The sequence below is a fragment of the Globicephala melas genome, chromosome 1, assembly GCF_963455315.2.
Source record: "Globicephala melas chromosome 1, mGloMel1.2, whole genome shotgun sequence".
Classification (NCBI taxonomy): Eukaryota; Metazoa; Chordata; class Mammalia; order Artiodactyla; family Delphinidae; genus Globicephala; species Globicephala melas.
Window position 1 is genome coordinate 159,989,219 of NC_083314.1, and position 21,473 is coordinate 160,010,691.

General features: G+C 40.8%; 1 protein-coding gene across 2 annotated transcripts; it reads left to right on the forward strand.

Moving 5' to 3' along the window:
• Nucleotides 1-5,014: 5,014 nt before the first annotated feature.
• Nucleotides 5,015-20,519, forward strand: SFPQ (splicing factor proline and glutamine rich). Of its 2 annotated transcripts, none has more exons than XM_030869718.2 (12): nt 5,015-5,955; nt 6,650-6,838; nt 7,202-7,503; nt 7,607-7,702; nt 8,597-8,793; nt 8,894-8,978; nt 9,306-9,423; nt 9,833-9,881; nt 9,962-10,083; nt 12,548-18,883; nt 19,422-19,510; nt 20,430-20,519. In XM_030869718.2, the coding sequence occupies exons 1-10, from the start codon at nt 5,134-5,136 to the stop codon at nt 12,683-12,685; spliced, it is 2,118 nt and encodes a 705-aa protein (XP_030725578.1). In that variant the 5' UTR covers nt 5,015-5,133; the 3' UTR covers nt 12,686-18,883; nt 19,422-19,510; nt 20,430-20,519. The 2 variants fall into 2 exon arrangements, with proteins under 2 accessions (XP_030725578.1, XP_030725593.1); XM_030869733.2 differs by having other exon boundaries at nt 18,836-18,883.
• Nucleotides 20,520-21,473: the final 954 nt, after the last annotated feature.

The window sequence follows — 21,473 nt, forward strand, 5'->3', positions numbered from 1 at the left end:
GAAGACACCGCAACAAGAAACCCGTGCAACACAACGAAGAGTAGCTCCTGCTCCCTGCAACTAGAGAAAGCCCATACACAGCAATGAAGACCCAACACAGCCAAAAATAAATAAGCAAAATTTTTAAAAAAGAATAAAATACAGTACAAATCAACGTATCCATGAAACAAAAACAGACTCACAGATATAGAGAACAGACTTGTGGTTGCCAAGGCGGGGTGGGTAGGGGAGGGAAGGAATGGGAGTTTGGGATTAGCAGAGGCAAAGTATTATATATAGGATGGATAAACAACAAGGTCCTGCTGTATAGCACAGGGAACTATATTCAATATTCTGTGACAAACCACAAAAGAATGTGAAAAAGAATATATTATATATATATGTATATAACTGACTTTGTTGTACACCAGAAATTAATACAACATTGTAAATCAACTATACTTCAATAAGCTTTATATAAAAAAAAATAAAAGTCATTACAAACCTTGCCTCTTCGAGAAGAATACACTATCCAGACTTTTTTTTTTCTTGCGGTACACGGGCCTCTCACTGTTGTGGCTTCTCCCGTTGCGGAGCACAGGCTCCGGACACGCAGGCCCAGCAGCCATGGCTCACGGGCCCAGCCGCTCCGTAGCACGTGGGATCTTCCCGGACCGGGGCACAAACCCGTGTCCCCTGCATCGGCAGGCGGACTCTCAACCACTGCGCCACCAGGAAAGCCCTATCCAGACTTTCATTACTGAACTCAATTTGTCTTCTGGGCTATAACATTCAAGAGCCTCTGATTTTTTTCATAACAATAGCTAGTATTTATTGAGCACTTAGCAAGTATACTAAACACTTCACATAATCCTCACAACTTCCCTAAAACACTTCACATAATCCTCACAACTTCCCTAAGGAGTGTGGGAGAAAAGTGAAGGACCTTGGGACAAGGCCCTGGAGATGAAACCAGAGCCTGAAAACGGTTACGTTTTCTTTCATTCATTCGGCATATTTATTAAGCATCACTGTCCTCATGTCTGTTAGGTACCAAAGGTACAGCCTTAAAGAACTCTGACAGAGGGACTTCCCTGGTGTCGCAGTGGTTAAGATTCCGAGCTCCCAATGTAAGGGGCCAGGATTCGATCCCTGGTCAGGGAACTAGATCCCACATGCATGCCGCAATTAAGAGTTTGCATGCCACAACTAAGGAGGCCGCCTGCCGCAACTAAGACCCAGTGCAACCAAATACATAAATTAAAAAAAAAAGTTGACAGAATCCCAGCCTAACAGAGAAGACAGACAATAAACAAGTGAAGAAATAAACAAGATAAATACTACAAATTGTGAAGACAGATCTCATATACATTACATCACATATAGGATGGTGTAACAGAGGCAGGGAGGGCTTTTCTGTGTGACATTCAAGCTGAAATAGAAGAATGAAGAAGCCATAACACTGCAGAAAGTTGGGGGAAGAGCACTTTGGGCTGAGCAAACAGCAAGACCAAATAGCTTGAGGCAAAAAGCATGCAGACAAAGTAACTTGATAAATCCTAAGAAAAGATTAGGGCTCCCTGTGGACGGGGTCTGAGAACTAGAGAGATAAGACTGGGAAAGCAGGGACTACCCTGGTGGCGCAGTGGTTAAGAATCCATCTGCCAATGCAGGGGACACGGGTTCGATCCGTGGTCCAGGAAGATTCCACATGCCACAGAGTAACTAAGCCTGTGTGCCACAACTACTGAGCCCACGCACCGCAACTATTGAAGCCCACACGCTCTAGGGCCCGTGTGTCACAACTACTGAGCCCGCGTGCTGCAACTACGGAAGCCCATGCACCTAGAGCCTGTGGTCTGCAATAAGAGAAGCCACTGCAATGAGAATCCCGTGCACTGCAATGAAGACCCAACACAGCCAAAAAAAAAAAGATATATGTTGGAGGTAGAACTGATTTTTTGATTTTGTGCAGAGGATAAATCGTTGTTGTTAACTATATAATGCTATTTATCATGCTGGGGAACACTGGAAGGAACAGGATAGGTTGATAAAATCATGAGCATGAGCTGATATGCCAGCTAGACCTCCAAATGTAGGTGTCTAATAAGTAGTTGGATAAGTTGGGAGCTCAGAGGAGAGCTCTATCCTACCATGGTAATAAAATGTAAAAATTACTAACATTTAGGGCTTTCCCTGGTGGTCCAGTGGCTAAGACTTCGTGCTCCCAATGCAGGGGTTCGATCCCTGGTCGGGGAACTAGACCCCTTTTTAAAAAAAGATTATTAACATTTAGATGGTGTTTGAAGTCTTGAAGAGACTAGATAAGAGAACCTAGTTGTTAAAGCGGGCCCAGAACTGAGCTCTGAAATATCTCATCATTTAGGGGTCCTAAGATGGAGAAGTCAGCAAAGGAGACAGGACACTTAGGCAAGAAAAAAATCACAAGGGTGTGGTGTCACAGAGGCCAGTAAGGAAAGTGTTTCGTGAAAGACAGAGTACCACCTATGTCGAATGCTGCTAACAGGTAAAAAGAGATAGCATCGAGAACTGTTTATTGGATTTGGCAACTTGTGGCTTATTGGTATCCTTCTCAGGTTTAAGAGAAGGGTGGACAGATTGAGTTGGATTGAAGAGGAAACAGAGGTGAGGATATGGAGACCTCTAGTGTGGGCAATTTGTTTTAGTATTGTTGCAAAGAGGAGTGAAGAAATGAGATGACTGGGTAAAAGGGAGGGTTTGTTTATTTTTAAGACGGAAGTGATTCAGTAGAAGTAACTGATGGTACAGCAAGGAAAAATCCTTGAGAAGGTATGGGGGTGGTGGTGTGGGATCCACAGCACTGGGGGTGGGGTTTGCCCTTTGGTAGGGGCAGAGACACATCTTTCATGGTACCAGGAAGTCAGAAATGGGTGCAGATGCAAGTAGGCTTGTAGCTCCTAGTTGGATGAGAATGATCCTGATTTTTGTTTTCTCAAAGAACTATGAGAAGTCATTATTTATGGTAGAGTGAGAGAAGAGGGTGTAGGAGTTTCAACAGAGAAAGCATGAAATACACTATCTCTGGAAGTGGGAAAGTGAACTTACTAGAGAAATTCAGTACGATTGCCAGGGAAAGTCTAATGCCCTTTTCTGGTCCGTGGTCAAAATTTAAAGTGAAAGCCTCAGCCCTTGTTAAAGAAGGTGAATTCTTTGGTCCAACCAGAATTGGGGTTTTACCAGGTGAGTATATGGGGAAAGAGAAAAACAAGAGTTGTGGCAATCGTAACATCTAAACTGGGTTAACACAAGTTATGAATATAAAAATGTGAGAGAGAGTGAAAAAGTCATACATTTAATGGTTTGGCGTTTTGTTTGTTGTTTTTTGCTTTTGGCCACGCAGCCTGTGGGATCTTAATTCCTCCACCAGGGATCTAACCCATGCCCCCTAAAGTGGGAGCATGGAGTCTTAACCACTGGACCGCTAGGTGAGTCCCGGTTTGGAGGTTTTGACGAAGCCAAAGAATCAAAGTTACTATGTTAGTTGGGATGCTTGAAATAGAGATTTTTTAGGGATGTTATTCCTGGCAATAACAAACAGGAATAACTATATATGATGTGGGTGGGGTGGCTGACATAGGATGGAGGGAAAGATTGTTGGAGGTGAGTAGGTAAAGGATTAACAGAGTATTGGGTGGTCATCCACACAGATGTTAAATGATGTACAGAAGTAGAAAGAAAGACAGTGAGCCATGAGCTAGTATTAACTGAGGGAGGAATGATCCACCGAAAGGTCCATAGATGACACTAACTAGGAGAGGTATTAAGGGAAATGTCTCATGCACTTCAAAGTAGTTGGAGATTTTGAAGTAAGAAGGATGCTGTCCATTTGTTGATTCCATATATATATATATTTATTTAAAATAAATTTATTAATTTTATTTATTTTTGGCTGCGTTGGGTCTTCGGTGCTGTGCGCAGGCTTTCTCTAGTTGTGGTGAGTGGGGTCTACTCTCTGTTGTGGTGTGCGGGCTTCTCACTGCGGTGGCTTCTCTTGTTGTGGAGCACAGGCGCTAGGCGGGCAGGCTTCAGTAGTCGCACGCGGGCTCAGTAGTTGTGGCACAGAGGCTTAGCTGCCCCGCGGCATGTGGGATCTTCCCGGACCAGGGCTCGAACCTGTGTCCCCTGCATTGGCAGGCGGATTCTTAACCACTACGCCACCAGGGAAGCCCCATATATATATATTTTTGAATTTTATTTATTTTTTTATTCAGCAGGTTCTTATTAGTTATCCATTTTATACATATTAGTGTATATATGTCAATCCCAATCTCCCAATTCTAGATATTTTAATATTGTAGTTTTAAAGTATCTTAATCTGTTCATAAAGTGTTTTGAGGTAGCAGAATTAAGAAAAATGTTAAATTCTTTCTGTGATTCGTGTTTGTAAATTACTAGTCTATATACACACACACAAAATCAAGGCCTTTCTCTTTTAACAAAGAGGGCACTGAAGCTTATTGAGCCATTTATACTGCTAGACCAAACCAGTACTCCAATGAGGTTCCAAAATAAAATCAGTAAGATGGTGTGTGTGAAATCGGTTAAGATTTTATTTCTCTAATTTTATTGGCCCAGCACGAGGTGGAAGAGATAGCAGGCACTTCATTTATGCTTTTGAGCCAGAGACTGCTGTTCTTTCTGGGGAAGGATACCAGCAGGCTGCTCCTAAGAGCAATCAAGAAAGGAAGGAGCCTTCTAACATCTCTCCCTAGGAGCTGCTGATAGGGCCCTGGCTATTTGCTTTCACGGGAAAATTGCTCTGGAGAACCCATTCAAATATCTCCCAGCAAATCACTGTGGCCTACAGCCAACTCCTTTTCCGCTCATTGGCCGACTGGAAACTTCAACCACTCCACGCCTCCCGCCTCTCATCGGGAGCCAATAGGAAAGATTAGTTTCTCGTAACTTAGCGTCATCAAGTACAGTACTTGCAACTGGCTTTTGGAGCTACAGATCGAGAAGTAGGCGGGGCCGTGCCAGCCGGCCTATATAAGAAGAGGACAAAGGCGGCGCGCCGCCTGTGTCATCCGCCATCTTGTGCGAAGCAAGGTGGCCTCCACGTTCCCCGAACGTCTTCTTCGCTTCTGCCTCGACCGCCCCTTGATCACAGACATGTCTCGGGACCGGTTCCGAAGTCGGGGCGGTGGCGGTGGCGGTTTCCACCGACGCGGAGGGGGAGGCGGCCGCGGCGGCCTCCACGATTTCCGCTCCCCGCCACCCGGCATGGGCCTCAATCAGAACCGCGGACCTTTGGGGCCCGGCCCGGGCCAGGGCGGCCCCAAGCCTCCGATCCCGCCACCGCCTCCGCACCAGCAACAGCAGCAGCCACCGCCGCAGCAGCCGCCACCACAGCAGCCGCCGCCGCTTCAGCCGCCGCCGCACCAGCCGCCGCATCCGCAGCCGCCGCATCAGCCGCCGCCGCCGCCACAGGACTCATCTAAGCCTGCCGTCCCTCAGGGACCCGGCCCTGCTCCCGGAGTAGGCAGCGCTCCCCCGGCCTCCGGCTCGGCGCCGCCCGCCACACCCCCGACTTCGGGGGCCCCCACGGGGCCAGGCCCCACCCCGACCCCGCCGCCCGCTGTCACCTCGGCGCCCCCCGGGGTGCCCCCGCCCGCGCCGCCGAGCAGCGGGGTCCCCACCACCCCCCCTCAGGCTGGCGGCCCGCCACCTCCACCCGCGGGGGTCCCGGGCCCCGGGCCTAAGCAGGGCCCAGGAGCCGGCGGCCCCAAAGGCGGCAAAATGCCAGGCGGGCCGAAGCCCGTAGGCGGCCCGGGCCTAAGCACTCCTGGCGGCCACCCCAAGCCGCCGCACCGAGGCGGCGGGGAGCCCCGCGGGGGCCGGCAACACCACCCGCCCTACCACCAGCAGCACCACCAAGGGCCGCCACCCGGCGGGCCCGGGGGCCGCAGTGAGGAGAAGATCTCTGACTCCGAGGTGAGTGTCTCCCTGCGCTACGGGTCGGTTTCCCTAAGATGGCGGCGGCCCCCCCCTTCCGCCCTCCATTTTGTTGGAGACCGGAAAGGGCGCCTGCGCCCGGGGGTGGGGGGGCGGGGCCGGCTGCTGCAGTGAGGGGCGGACGGCTCGGGTCTGCCAGCTGTCCCCCCCCACCCCGGGTTAGGCCTCCCGGCTGGCGGAGAACTGACGGAAGGAGGCGCTGAGAAGCTATGGTGGGCCTTGTTAAAGCTAGTGGATCCTGGGAGCCAGAATAGGGTGGAGGATTGGAGAGATCGAGGTAGTCCTGGTCTTACACGCGCAGGCCCAGGGCTTGTCGACAACGGAATTTTGGTCGTTTTCTTTGTTTAATCTCCCACCACCATTTTAACTTTTGCCCACTATGATTTTGATTTTGACATTTAGCATAAACCGCTGACGAGGTTCCTGATATAGAGTCTACTCTATAGAGAGGTTTGTGGCTGTTCTCGAGACTGTTCTGGATGGTTTAGGGTCTTTGATGTTCGGACTAATTACATTGGAAATCCCGTAAATGTAGTAGCATCTTTGACTTTAAATGGAACAGGAGAGCAACTTGACTGTAAGATACCCAGTTTGGGAAAAACGAAAATTATTATTGGGTCTTCCTATTTGCAGAGGTAACTGGTATCTGAAAATTCCTTTCCTTTTTCACTAGGGGTTTAAAGCCAACTTGTCTCTCTTGAGGAGGCCTGGAGAGAAAACTTACACGCAGCGTTGTCGGTTGTTTGTTGGTAATCTACCTGCTGATATCACGGAGGATGAATTCAAAAGATTATTTGCTAAATATGGAGAACCAGGAGAAGTTTTTATCAACAAAGGCAAAGGATTTGGATTTATTAAGCTTGTGAGTTTTTTTGTTTTTGTTTGTGTTTTTTTTTGGTGGAATTAAAAGGGTCTTTTTTTCCTACAACAAACATAGTGTTTTTTAAACCAGCAAGAATAAATTAGTTTTTAAATTTTTCATCACTCACACAAAAGTTGCAGCTGTTGTACAGTGCATAATTGTTGGTATCTAAGAAAGGAAGGGAGTGGGTGGGTAAGGTATTTACCTGCCTCCCCTGAATGGTGTCAGGGTGGGCTGTCTGGAGATAGTTGAGCTGAGAGCTGTCAGAAGAATAGGATCGGAAGTTAGGCTTATGGCAATTTTAGGGTGGGCAGTAGCCAGTTTTGAGGTCATTAACGTGACTGTATGTCTTGATGCTTTCAGGAATCTAGAGCATTAGCTGAAATTGCTAAAGCTGAACTTGATGATACACCCATGAGAGGTAGACAGCTTCGGGTTCGATTTGCCACACATGCTGCTGCCCTTTCTGTTCGAAATCTTTCACCTTATGTTTCCAATGAACTGTTGGAAGAAGCCTTTAGTCAGTTTGGTCCTATTGAAAGGGCTGTTGTAATTGTGGATGATCGTGGAAGATCTACAGGGAAAGGCATTGTTGAATTTGCTTCTAAACCAGCAGCAAGAAAAGCATTTGAAAGATGCAGTGAAGGTGTTTTCTTACTAACAACGTAAGTTTTTATGTTTATTCCAATAACTTTTATTTATTAACTTGTATGAAGAAAATGCAATGAAACTGGAACAAAATTAAGATGGAACCATTTTTGTTGTTAGAACTCCTCGTCCAGTCATTGTGGAACCCCTTGAACAGTTAGATGATGAAGATGGTCTTCCTGAAAAACTTGCACAGAAGAATCCAATGTATCAAAAGTAAGATCTGTTGAACTTTTGGGCAGTTCTTAATTTAAGTGTAAACGAGAACTTGCTAGAGTAATTTTTCAATTTTGCTTAAAATATGCAAAGTTCTTTGCAATGGATGGGCATAATGAAAACCTCAGGCTCAGAAAGCTAGAGGTTTTGAAGCAGTTACTCAAATACCTAGTGTTGTTTCTGAGGTAGGTATATTCCACATGCATTCTTGTTTTGTTCTTAACGGTTGTTAGGATGTGTTGTAAGGATCCTCTTTTTTTTTTTTAATTAATTTATTTTTGTCTGCGTTGGGTCTTCGTTGCTGCACGCAGGTTTTCTCCAGTTGCGGCGAGTGGGGGCTGCTCTTTGTTGCGGTGCGTGGGCTTCTCATTGTGGTGGCTTCTCCTGTTGTGGAGCAGAGGCTCTAGGTGCACAGGCTTCAGTAGTTGTGGCACACGGGCTCAGTAGTTGTGGCTCACGGGTGCTAGAGCGCAGGCTCAGTAGTTGAGGTGCACGGGCTTAGTTGCTCCGCGGCATGTGGGATCTTCCCGGACCAGGGCTTGAACCTATTTCCCCTGCGTTAGCAGGCGGGTTCTTAACCAGTGTGCCACCAGGGAAGCCCGGTATCCTCATTTTTAAGGGTTGAAAAAATATTTCTTGAATCAGAATTTGGCTAGGGAAATAGAAAGTGAGGAAGGTAGGATTTATCTTCAGTGCCCATGTTACTGTTGACTATGTCTTTCTGGAACATGTATTGTTTTTGCTGTAAAAATACCTTATTAAGAATCAAGGTGATCTGTACCTTTCAGTATTTCTTAGCAGTAACAGGCCAGTGAAGTGACCATTGTTTTTAGGGGAAATCAGATATATTTCTTGTGTGCATCTATAAATTGGTTCATATTTAAATATTGTCAGGGAGAGAGAAACCCCTCCTCGTTTTGCCCAGCATGGCACATTTGAGTATGAGTATTCTCAGAGGTGGAAGTCCCTGGATGAAATGGAAAAACAGCAGCGGGAACAAGTTGAAAAAAACATGAAAGATGCAAAGGACAAATTGGAAAGTGAAATGGAAGATGCCTATCATGAGCATCAGGCAAATCTTTTGCGTCAAGGTAAAGGACTCTCTGAAATATTACCGTTAGGGTCGTTTGCCTTTTGAACTTACTAGAATTTCACTAATGTGAATGTATGACAAAATTTTCCAATGTTCAGATCTGATGAGACGCCAGGAAGAATTAAGACGCATGGAAGAACTTCACAATCAAGAAATGCAGAAACGTAAAGAGATGCAGTTGAGGTAAAATCTTGTTAAATTAAGTCTTTGCTTCTGCATTAAGTGTACCTAAATTTTGCAGGTGAGTCAGATGAAATACAGAGGTGTTAAATACTGTGGCAGCTTTGGTTTAATGCTTAAATTGAAATAGAGTGTAAGATTTTTGTTATAAGGCTCACTTACTTTGCTGAAATACTTTTAGGGCTCTTCTTAGTCACTGTCCCAGCCTTTGTGTGTATTTGCTCTAACCTAGACTTTGTAATGCTCTTAAGCAAACTACTAGTTTTTTTCAAATTGAATTTTTAAAATGTGGATAAAACTTTAGTTTTTATGTTTGATGAATGTTTCTAGGCAAGAGGAGGAACGACGTAGGAGGGAAGAAGAGATGATGATTCGTCAACGTGAGATGGAAGAACAAATGAGACGCCAAAGAGAGGAAAGTTATAGCCGGATGGGCTACATGGATCCGGTAAGTAAACTTCTTTTGCAGTGTAATTGGAGTTTTCTACAAAGTTTGTAGACATCTAGGATGAAATTTTATTCAGTTAAATATAACCTTTCATATTATAGCTATTCTGCCATTTTTTCTCTTTTTAACCCAGGTGGTGTATTATGATTGATATGCCTTTTCCTTTGAGTTTTATCTTTTCCTTGGGTGGGCCAAAAGATTTCATTGGTTGGGAAGAAGCTTGCTTTATAGGTCTTTTGATAATGGAGTCTCACCTGGTTTCAGATTACTGATTTTTAAAATTACCTTATTGTTGTTTTCCCTTAAGTTGAAAAACAATTTTTTTTTTAAACTTTGGAAATTCTTTTGTATTCAAGAATGCTTGGTATGGATTTAGTACAGGTGTATGAACGGGTTTTTTTTCTTTCAGAGAGAAAGAGACATGAGAATGGGCGGTGGAGGAGCAATGAACATGGGAGGTAAGAATGAAAATTAAATTAGTAATACCACTGAAGAGCAGTATTCTGGTTGAGTTGTAACCAGCATTTTTGTTTCCTAGATCCCTATGGTTCAGGAGGCCAGAAATTTCCACCTCTAGGTGGTGGTGGTGGCATAGGTTATGAAGCTAATCCTGGAGTTCCACCGGCAACAATGAGTGGTTCCATGATGGGAAGCGACATGGTAATGTATCCTGTGGGACATAGTTCAAAAGGAAATTCTCGTTTTCACAACTTATGTGTGTGTGTTTTTTTGTTTTTGTTTTTGTTTTTAAGTAGGCGACTGGACCTCTTTTAGTTCCCCTATCATGTAAATCGTAGTATTGAGGAATACTTTGGCAACATAGAAGAACTCAATGTGGTAACCTAAACAGATAAGGTTGCCAACAAAAAGTCAATGCTTTTAGTAGTATGTTGGAATTATCTTTGGCAATAAGTAGACTTAGGTGCTTTCCATTATATTGCTTGTGTACTTTTGCACTGTAGCTCATGGCAAATCCAAATTCTAAATGTTAGATAATGTAACATTATTCTACATCCACGTGAGAGTAATCAAATGGCAAGCTGTCATTCGTTAAGCTGGTATTTGCCAAAAGTGTGAATCAGACTTGTTTGTAGCTTTAGGCATGTTTTAGCAATGTGTAGGACTTTGACCTATATTTGGTGTGACTTCTACCCATGAAAAAGGAATTGTTTAGTCTTCGGACTCGTCGTTTCCCACCTGTTGGGCCTGTCTGTAGGTGTACCTTCTAAAATAAACTGACATCTCTGTTTTGCTACAGGGTAGCAAAAGTCAATGATAATTTTAAGCATACTAGTTGTGTGCATTTGATCTGAACCTTCTTGATGCTGTCATATTTTAGCTGTACAGATAGTCTGTCAGGATACTTTAGAACAACCAAGTGAGTTGGTCTGAGTGGCTGTATTAGGACTTTACAATCCTTAGAAGAACTGAGTATTGGCTGTAGAGGTGGGTTTGGAGAAAAGTACATTGTCACAACTGAATTGAATCTGATTAGTTCACCTACAGGCTTTTGGCAAAGGAGGGAAGCTGCAGCATATAGCTCACTAGATTCATTTTAAAAATAAGAACATAAGGATTTAGAATGGGGCCTCATCTATTTAAACTCTACTTAAGGCTTTTGAGAATTAGAATCATAAGTAGCTGGTTGGGTTAAACGTAGTGCTGTTAGCTTTCTTCAAATTGAATTTTAAAAATAATGTGGGTAACATTTTGGTTTATATCCTTCTTAATAGGCAGGTGTAGGTATGTATCAGATTTGTAACTGTAATTTGACATGATGTTCCCACAGTTAAGATTCTGTAGTCCATGTGACATGTAGCTCCTGGGTTCTAAGATACTGTAATAACATAATTGTAAAACCCCCAAATTTCCTCTTTACCTTTTTGAGATAAAACATACAATACAACGCGCTGAAAACCTAAGAATTTTAGGATTTTGAAATAGTTTGAAGGATTAGGATTTAGTATTTTTGTAGTAACCCTGTAGTATTTTGTAGGAAGCATGTTGAAATCATTTATGGGAACAGTTAAACCCTGATGCCGTTTTAGTTTCTGGGGGGTTTTTGTTCTGGTTTTCGGGTTTTGTTTTGTTTTTTTCCTAGCAATACTCAGAATAACTGGTCTGTTTTAAATAGAATTTGAAAGATAGTTCAGGCTGCTGTGCTTTTGCATATCTGTAGGGTTTTTCTGTTTGGGAACATAGGTTTCTAGGACTAGAAGTACCTAAAACTAGGTGGAATAATGAAGTCCTGCTTTATTGCAGTCACTTAAGCTTGGTGTTAATGCTGTTTGGGAGACACCCAAAACACGGAATCATAACTGTCAGTGGACTTTTTACAGACCTAAGGGGAAAGTTGGGCTGTTATGAGGGTGGGCTGTATATACAGTCAATTTGCAATTGTAGAGAACAGTACTGTGAACATAATTGTCTCTGGTTATACAGTGATGGCTCTGAAGGTGGTATACCTGTGAGAATATGGCAACACACTTTTAAATCAAGTTACTGTGCCGGTTAAGTGACTAAATCTATTAGTCTTTTATTCTTTTTCTTTTTGTAGTCTGGTAGCATTTTATTAAAACTTTGAACCTTTTAAGGTTTCTGCAACTTAGCAGATGTGTCTTAAGATCTTGAAAAGCACAAGGTTTCTTATGCAGCACATACCACTAACTGGTGAGTAGGTCTTTGTCACTTCATTGAGTGAATTGAATCTGTCTGGTTGGGCTTGTTAGGCTTACTTGGAAATTAAATTTCCTGTTCAGACCTTGAAAGTGAGAAGTGTGTAAGCTTTTCAGTGGGTTAATCTGATGTGAAATTTCTTAAAACTCATTTTGGAATGGGTTTTCACATCTGCACTAATTCTTAAATTTTTTAGCACTACAGGGAAGATCTATTCTTTGAAACAGGTGTATGAGAATGGCTCAAGTGGGAACATACCACAAGGCATGTATTATCGTAAACTAATTTTCAAATTACCCTTTTTTCCTTTCTATGTTCCCGGTACCTGTGGATCGACTCATTGGTGATTGTATCGACGAACGTTGACTACGGAACCTTCTAAAATATTTACTTAACACACATGGACATCAACTACATATAATGAACTGTTACTTAACTGTTCCAATAGCGTACTGAGCGCTTTGGGCAGGGAGGTGCGGGACCTGTGGGTGGACAGGGTCCTAGAGGAATGGGGCCTGGAACTCCGGCAGGATATGGTAGAGGGAGAGAAGAGTATGAAGGCCCAAACAAGAAACCCCGATTTTAGATGTGATATCTAGGCTTTCATTCCAGTTTGTTTTTGTCTTTTCTTGTTTAGATAGCAATCTTTTAAATTCTTGCATTTTAGTAAGAAAGCTACCTTTTTATGGATGTTAGCAGTTTATTGACCTAATATTTGTAAATGGTCTGTTTGGGCAGGTAAAATTATGTAATGCAGTGTTTGAAACAGGGGAATTTTTTTTTCCTTTTTTTCCTTTTTTTTTTTTTTTTTAACTGTATAATGTCCCTCAATTTATGGCAGTGTACCTTGTGCCACTGATTTCCAAAGTGTACCAATTTTTTTTTTTTACTGTGCTTCAAATAAATAGAAAAAATAGTTAAGATTTTGATCTTCAACTTTGCCATTCATGCTTCTATGCACATTAGGCTAGGTGTTCCACTTGGAAAGCATAAGAGTGTCTAGGCCTTTGAGTGGCATATGCCATTTCTGGGAAATGTATTTGTAGGCTAAGTATTGCTTTCTACATTTAAGTACCCCCTTGTTTTAAAAAGAAGAAATGCATATTGAATAGTTTCATGATTTGATTTGTTTGGCATTATAGGAAGCAAGCCGGTGCTAGTATTTTCAAATGGCTATGTAAGCAAAGCTGAACTGTAAATCTTCATTCAGGAATGTGTATTAAGATTATGGAATGGGTGTAAGACTATTGGTAGGGGGAGAAAGTGGGTATGACTTAAATGGATCTTTTACGGCCCTATGATCTATCCTTTCCTTGAAAGTTTCTGAAGAACAAGTGGAAAGATCATTTTGTTGCATTCCTCCATTCTTGTTTTTTAAAGAACGAGTCCCAAGCCCTACGAACGGCTTGTATTGAACATTCACATCTGAATTAAAGATTGTTAAACATGAAGTCTTTTCATGTATTACTTCAAGTGATTTATAAAGATGGGGTTTAGTCTGAATAATTAAACTCGAAAGTAAGGTATAGTCATCATAAAGTAGGTTTGGCTATGTATACATTTGTACTCTAACTTTTACATCTCCTTGTGGTACTTCTGTTGGGCAAAAATCTGTAGGACTATAAAAAAAACTTATTTTCTTTTCTAAGAGCTGGTAGTGACTTAATAACAAATAGGGTTGCAGAGAACTATACTTACTGTGAAATATTTTTAACGTGTTTTTCCATAGTTTCCTTTTGATGTAGCACTAAATCTGGAGAGTTGCTCATGCTACACAGTACAAATATCCTTTCCTCCCACCATAAAGCTTTGGAGCTTTTCGATGGTGTTGTCAGTTTATTGTCAACTTCATTGAATCTCCTTTCATTAGAGACATTTTGACTTATTAATAAAATAGATCGTTACTGTTGTCTGTTAGTACAATGGGAACCTGCTTTCCCATGTTTATATTGTTAGCAGAGGAATAACTTCCTAAAAGTAGTAGGTAAGGTAACTGAATGGTTTGGCTTTGTTCTTAGTTATGTTTCCATTCAAATTTGTACATTATAGAACTCTTACTATGGAATGTGTCTTCCTCCTTTTCACCTCTGTTGGTGTTAATTGGCAAAAGTAAAATTCTAAACCAAATCTTTGTTTAAATACTGAAGGCTTAGTATTGTGCCTGAGTACAAAGGGAAACCTGTTGTTGAAACAATTGAGCACTCGTGCATAGGAAACCTGTTAATACTAAAAGTAAAACACTAGTGGAGTATAAAGGCATGCCACCGAATTCTGGTTGTGTGACTGACAGGTACCTGGTGTACTAATTAAGGGAGAGAATCTCATTAGAAAATGTTCATTATTTCTGTTCACCAAGACACTTGGAAATGAGTAGTTCTACCAGAATTATATCAATGAGGAAGTTTTGTCCCAAGTCAAGTTATTAATTGGTGATAATGTATGAGATTTTCTGTACCGGAAACAAGGGTCTTGATTTGAAAGGAGTCCATTACAATTTGATTGAATTGTATGGTAGGGACTCCACTAATGATAAGAAAATAAGGGGTGTTCATGGGACACCCACAGAGGGTGAACTTGAATGTGTGGGCGGGGGCTGGTGGGGAAATGGAAAAATCTGCCTATAAAATTAATGTTTCAGTTTATTTTTCAGATTACATGCCTTTCTTTATAAGGGATGCTGGCACAGACCCCTAAAATAAGCTTTTGGTAGTACTGTACCTTTGAAGAGTGGTGAAGGATGCTAATGGATAATCTCCTGAAAGTTGTGGTTTTGATAGCCTTATTGTGTAGAATTGCTAAACGTTGTTTAGCAAGTAATGTTGCTTAGTTTCAACTAAGTTTTGACTTTAATCACTGAAACAGCAGCGTACCAAGGGTCGTAAGCTACTCAAATAGACTTTCAACAAGTCTTGGAATGTATATGATAGTTTTTAGCCTAATGGGAATTTGAATCATCTTTAAAAGTAGATTCCTAAAAGCTGATTTATGAAACTTGGGGGTGGGAAAGGGAAAGTAGTACTTTTGAAGTATTTTAGCCATTTTTCTCATTTAAAGAAACCACCTGCCCCCGTTTCCTCCTCCACTTTCTCTCATAATTTTGTTTTAAGAGGAACACTGATTGTTTTTAAACTTATTACTCCTCTTACAATTCCTAATCTTTAAAAACTGCATTCTCTAAGAGATCCCAGTGTATTTAATAGGTGTTTTAGAAACTTAACCCATTGGCTCAACGTTTAGTGAAACCATAATCCTCTTTGCTTAGGTAAACTTCTAAGAAATACTATAAGCCCCACCACTCTTTATTAGATGTATTATACCACTAATATAAACATAATAATTTGGGAAATTGTAATGTTACGCCTGTGCAATTTTTATAAGTGGCATATTATGGCAGATAAAAATTTAGAGACTTGGCTTTTCTTGGGCAAGCCACTAAGTTGTGGCGGAATATTTTCTGGTGTTCTTGGACTGCAATTATGCACTATTAAAGTAGTCGCCTGCTACATAACTGCATTTAGCCAGCATTTCTGCAGTGCGTAACTGTGAGGAACGTAGTACCGCAAATGGCAATGGACATTAGGACCCGGATGTAGTATTCCTGCTTGCTCCGAGATTCTCATTGCCGACTGCATACAGGTAGGTAACAAGCAATATAATCTAACTTGGTGACTTGCTATGTACTTTTATTCCGTGGGCATTCTGACATCATACTTCTGACAATGAAATTACAGTGCAGCACCTAACACCTGTATGATAAAGCTAGCTTATATCAAAACTGCGTGGGTTTGGGTTTAGAGCTGTAATTTGTCAGGCAGAATTCAGTGCTGTTGCAGTTCTCAGATAAAAAGTGCAAACTTGATTATTTGGTATATCTGATTCAGTTGTGTGGTTTTTAGTTGCATTGTAACTGAAGATAACATGAAACACATCAGTGGTGTGGGGGAGGGGACCATACCATACTTCGGAAGTAAGAGTGCTTTTTAAGCATCTTGACACAGACTGTATAGCATGTGATAATTAGTTTCTGTTGTAGCAAACTGACCTGCTCATAGGTCAGCAATATCAGTTTGAGTGTAATCTTGGTAATTACTCTGCAGGTTGAGTGAATTAAGACTAAAAGTACAGTTTTTTTTGTAATGTGATTTAAAAATTTTTTTAAATGGGCTCCATCGGAACACCTCTGTTACTAACTTGGGGCATAGATGGGAATCTAACATGAATAGTTCAAGTTCTGTGATTTGTCTAAATATGTTTATACTCTAAACCTGGGGGAAAGTGGTGTGGCATGTTGACTTGCCTATTGAATACATGTTGGGAATCATTTCCCAATCATAAGACTTCGTCGTATTCTGTAGGATAACTGCAAATGTTCAGAGTAGCTTTTTGAATTTGGTTCCCTTAGCTTTAGGGATGTGATGTTACAATCCAAACTGTTCGACTACCAAAACAGTAAGTCTTCAAAAGCACCTTCCTTTGTTGCTTAGGATTTAAGCTTTGCATCGACTGTTGTTCCAGACCTCAATTCAACTGAACTTTGGTCTATGAACTGGTTTTTAGCTAGCATGCATGAGAAACAGCTTTCGTGTATAATGTTTTCTGCTCTGTAACTGGAAAGTTTGGTTTATTTTGCATAAATGTTGGTAAAACTCTTCATGACTATGAGAATTTTCTTTCATTGTATCAAGACAAATGGCTTGTTCTTTGGCAAGCGATTCACAAGGTGGGGACAAATTTGTACTTTAATACGTAGTCCATTCAACCAAATGACTTGACTCTCCTGCTAGATGAAAGAGCAAATGGTGACTAGTTTAGCTCTCTATATTAGTAATACAGTGCACATCAAACATAATGCTCAGTATTAGTGACAAGAGTGTCACTAAATTGGCATGCATCCCTGATGGGGTTTTCCTGTGGCATAATCCATTAAGTCGGTGGCCAGCACTTGCTACCGTGGTTCAGTGATTGTTTAGAAATAAAAGCGCAGGTTTGTCTCTTAACAGTCAATAACAATTTTGAGAGAATGTACTTGTTACAATATATGGACATCATTGGGGTGGGGGGGTAATTTTGCTTCATTCTGCTTATCTCGATGCATAGGCTTTTGCACTTTCGATGAGAAACCTGTGACTTTAGTCAATTCTTACTAGTTTTGATTTGTATGTAGCTGTAATTTGTGAATCTTAGTGCAGAGGGTCTTAAAAAAAATCACTCAGTCAAAAAGCTGGGGATAAATGGGTTTCAGTAATAACTCTATATACCGAGGTGCTCGCATTGTATTTCATAGTCTTTTCTTGTTACAAACCAAAATTATTTTTAATGAGAATGGTCGGAAGTTCAGAGGTGTGATGCCAGAATGCATTTTCGTACTGTTAGGCCCTTGGAACAGGTACCGGTGCTTTATGAAAGATGAAAGAAATGCAATGGGTGCTCTTCACATAAGGTTGCAAAACCTGCAAAGAATGCATAATAGTTTCACTTTTCCCCAATAAAGAGATGCGTGTGACTAGTTTTGGACTTTTAACCTTAATGGGGGTTGCATGTTTCCTATTGTTAATCATTGTCAGCTGCAGTGACATGATACACAGTCCTGCATTTACTGCCTTTCCCTTAATGATTTTGGACAGGTTTTAGAGAGCCAGGATGTTTGTTCTGGGCCTTTATTTGGTTTTGGCTTTAGCTGATAATGTTTCAGTGCTCTGTCAGCTAGTGCAGTTCTCAAATGGCTGCCTATTAGGGAAAGAATTCAGAGGATTTGGCTGCTCCCAATCATCTGTCATTGCTGCTAGATAATGATTGGCAATTTTTAAGTCTCAACTGTGGAAAGCTCACAGTTGGTAAACCATCAAACATAAAAATGTTGCTTTTGAACACCAGTGCTGAAAAGATTTATTTGGAGGGTGAAAAAGGGGCTGGATGCAGCATAGGATAATCTGGAGAATGGAGGAAGAATGCAAAACGATATAGTATCCCTTATGGATGGTACATGTGCAACAGGGAACTATTTCATATACCCTTGGCAGTTGCTGATAATCAGGGAGGAAGAAAAACCTGGAATTTGAATTAAGGCTGATCTTTCTGGTTTTTGTGCACTGTGGCCCTGCCAGGCATATATAGTGAAGGTGAATGTCTTCTCCCTCAGAAAAACTCAGGTTCCTTGCTGTCCCGATAAGGCATAGCTTCCCTGCCCTAACTTAAAACTCAGTGAGGACTTAAGAGGGAAAGAATGAGGCAAATATATAGGATTGCAGGATAACAACTGCATTGTTGTGTACTGTGGAAGGGGGAGGGCTCTCTTGGTGGACTCCTGCTGAAGGTGGTCAGTCCACCTGAGAATGGAAGACATGCTTGGTGGGGAGCAGGGTACGTGCTTTTATATGAAAAGAGCCGATGTTAAAACTCATTTGGTAAGGTAAACGTTGTCACATACCTTCACATAAGGGATAGTATATTTTGGATTGCAGTCAAACTTCATTGTGGTCAGACTGGTGAAAATGCAGTTAGGCTTTTGTATTTTAAAGAGGATACAATTCTCATTCGAACTCAGGTGTCTACTGCTACCTTACGTCAGAATGATTTTAGATTTTTTCCCCCCATGAAGTCTCTTCCTATTTTTTATGCTGTAACTTGCCCCCAATCTTTGTCTCTGGAATTTACTCTTTAAATTTTGAAATTAACTAGCATTTTCAAATCTTTATGCCCTTGTCTTTTATATTAACTTTTTCTTATTATTCTTTAGGTAAGAATGATTGATGTTGGCTGATATTGGAGTGTTCATTCCGTTGAAGTAAGTTTCCTTGGAAGGTTTAACCTGTAGAGGATTTTGGGTTTGACTTCTATTTAATGGTTAAATAATTTGATTTAGCTATGTGGGGTGAAAACTGTTTGACTCTTTTTTAAGATGTTCGCCTCTCCTAAGATAATACCTTTATTTTTTTTTTTTAATGTGTGTGCATGCGTGTGGGTGTATGTGAGTTGGAAAGAGAAAAGATTGGGATTATTACAAATCCCAATTATTACAAATTATTACAAAGATGTCAAACAATAGAAGAAAAAGATGAAAGATTTAGATCAGAAAAGAAGGCTTGAATTAGTGGAGACATATATTTTCAGTACTCTTAAAATGAACTTTGGACCAATTCAAAATCCCATCCCTTTTTACATAATAAATTGTGAGGAACAGTTGTCTAGTCATTGGTAGGAGGGAAAACCTGTTTTCAACAGGTTCATTCAACCTGTTGATGTCAGAATAAAATGTACATGTTAGTAAAAATGTAATATATACTGAATATGTTATTTTAACACAGTTAATATTTTAATGATAGGTGGATAAGATATTTGTTCTCAAGACATCACACAGCATGAGCTGATCAAGAAGGAAAGCTACAACTTGTTAGACTGATGAAATATCTAGGTGAGTTGAGTGATTCTTACTCTGTAAACTGCCTTCAGGAGGACTCTCGGGTGGTATAAAAATAACTACTTGTGTGGATATCTCATTTTAATTTATTCTACGTTAAAACTTTCTTACAGGAAATATGTTTTTATAGCACACGCTTAAATATTTAAACATTTTTACAGCCTTCTGAGGTGTGGTAGACCTTGTCTGTTTGGCTAAAGCCTCACAAAAACAGGACTTAAGTTTTAAATAAAAATATATATCTGTATTCATCTCTGGGTCCTTAAGACCATGTAGAAGAAGGTTCAGAAGATTTGAAGTTCCCTGTTTTTCATCAGATAGTTAAATGGTGGGATTACCTATAGTTGAGAATAGATGGAAGAAAAAATAAATACAGATGATCTAGAAGGGTTGGCAACAACTCTGCTGTTCTAGCTGGAAAGCAGTCGTAGACAGATGGACTTGACTGTGTTCCAATAAAACTTTTTTACAAAAAGGTGACTTGTAGATGGTACCTTACTGTCCCTTCATCTTACAGAAATTGCATTCGTTCAAGGTATCACTTAGGTATAAAGGGCTGTCATAATCAGTTTGAAATTAACAAAAATGGAAGAATTGAGGCTATATCTTATACCTAGAAAGAGGGTGCCAATTAATGGAGTGTCTTGAATGTTAGAGATCTGCCTTGTAAGAAAGTTCTTGTAGAAAATGGAAGTAAAATTTAATAAACTCATTGGGTGAGTCTGATATTAAAATCATTTCTGCTTCTTTAATCCTTAGTTATCTAGAGATCATTAAATACTATTACTACCACATTCCTTGATTAATGTTACTTTGCTGTTAGGAAGTTTACTTGGTTGATGCTGATAAATATTTGAGACCTTGATATGTGATTCTTAGGTCTTTTGGAGTAACTGTTTCCTTTAATTGACAGGATCCGGTGAACTCTGTCCCGAAAACCAGTGAGGAAGAGAGCAAAGAGGAATAAAACAACCTGTTGTTTAATAAAGACATTTTAAAATCAGATTGTCCTTCCATTTGTTTTGGTTTTGTTTTTAACTAGAGGACTCTTCCGTTTTCCAGAATTTTCTGTATATGTCAGCAACTTGTTTCTAGGTGACATTAAAAAAGTCATTCCATGTTGTAAGTATAAAACAAACTACATAATTTAGGACTCTACTTCTTGAGGCCTTTTTGGCAGAGCTGCTTTCAGCTCTTAATTACTAATCAACCTGATGGCCCTACACTATCAAACTCACCTGATTTAGCCATCATTATTTTAAAATTGCCTTCAGTCTTAGTAAGTTTTATTCCTGAGATTACCATGTGATTAGCAGTTAAAAAGCATTTTGTATATCACAAAAGGATTATCAGATTATGGTTATGGGTAGTCAAGACATTACTTCACTAACGAGTAGAGACTGAATTGCGTCTTGCCAAATAACCATATTTTGGTTACCCTGAGTAGCAATTTCTTTAAAGTGGAGTTGAATTTTATACGCAGTGTAAAATTCTGGAATTTGCTATAAAATCTGCTTGCCCCCTCCATTCTTGAAGCTCTCATTAAAACTTGACAAATTGTTAAAGGGATCTTTCACACCAAATTAATATGAGGTACGTATTAAAAGTAATTCGGGGTTTGCTTTTTGGTGTTTTTTTTTGGTTTTGTTTTTTTTGGGGAGCCGTGCCACATGGCCTGCAGGATCTTAGTTTCCCTGACCAGGGATCATACCTGTGCCCCCTGCAGTGGAAGCACAGAGTCCTAATCACTGGATCACTGGGGAATTCCCTTGTAACTGCAAAGGGAGAGAGTTGAAAGCAACAGCAGTCACTGGTCCCATGGAATTTGCTTTGAAAAGCTGTGTATAGTCAGTACCAGGGATGAGGCCCAAGATCCTGCTCTAAGTGTTCATAATCATTCTGATTATCTGTGATTGGCATATCTTCAGAGAGGCAAATGAGAGATCCCAAATCAAGA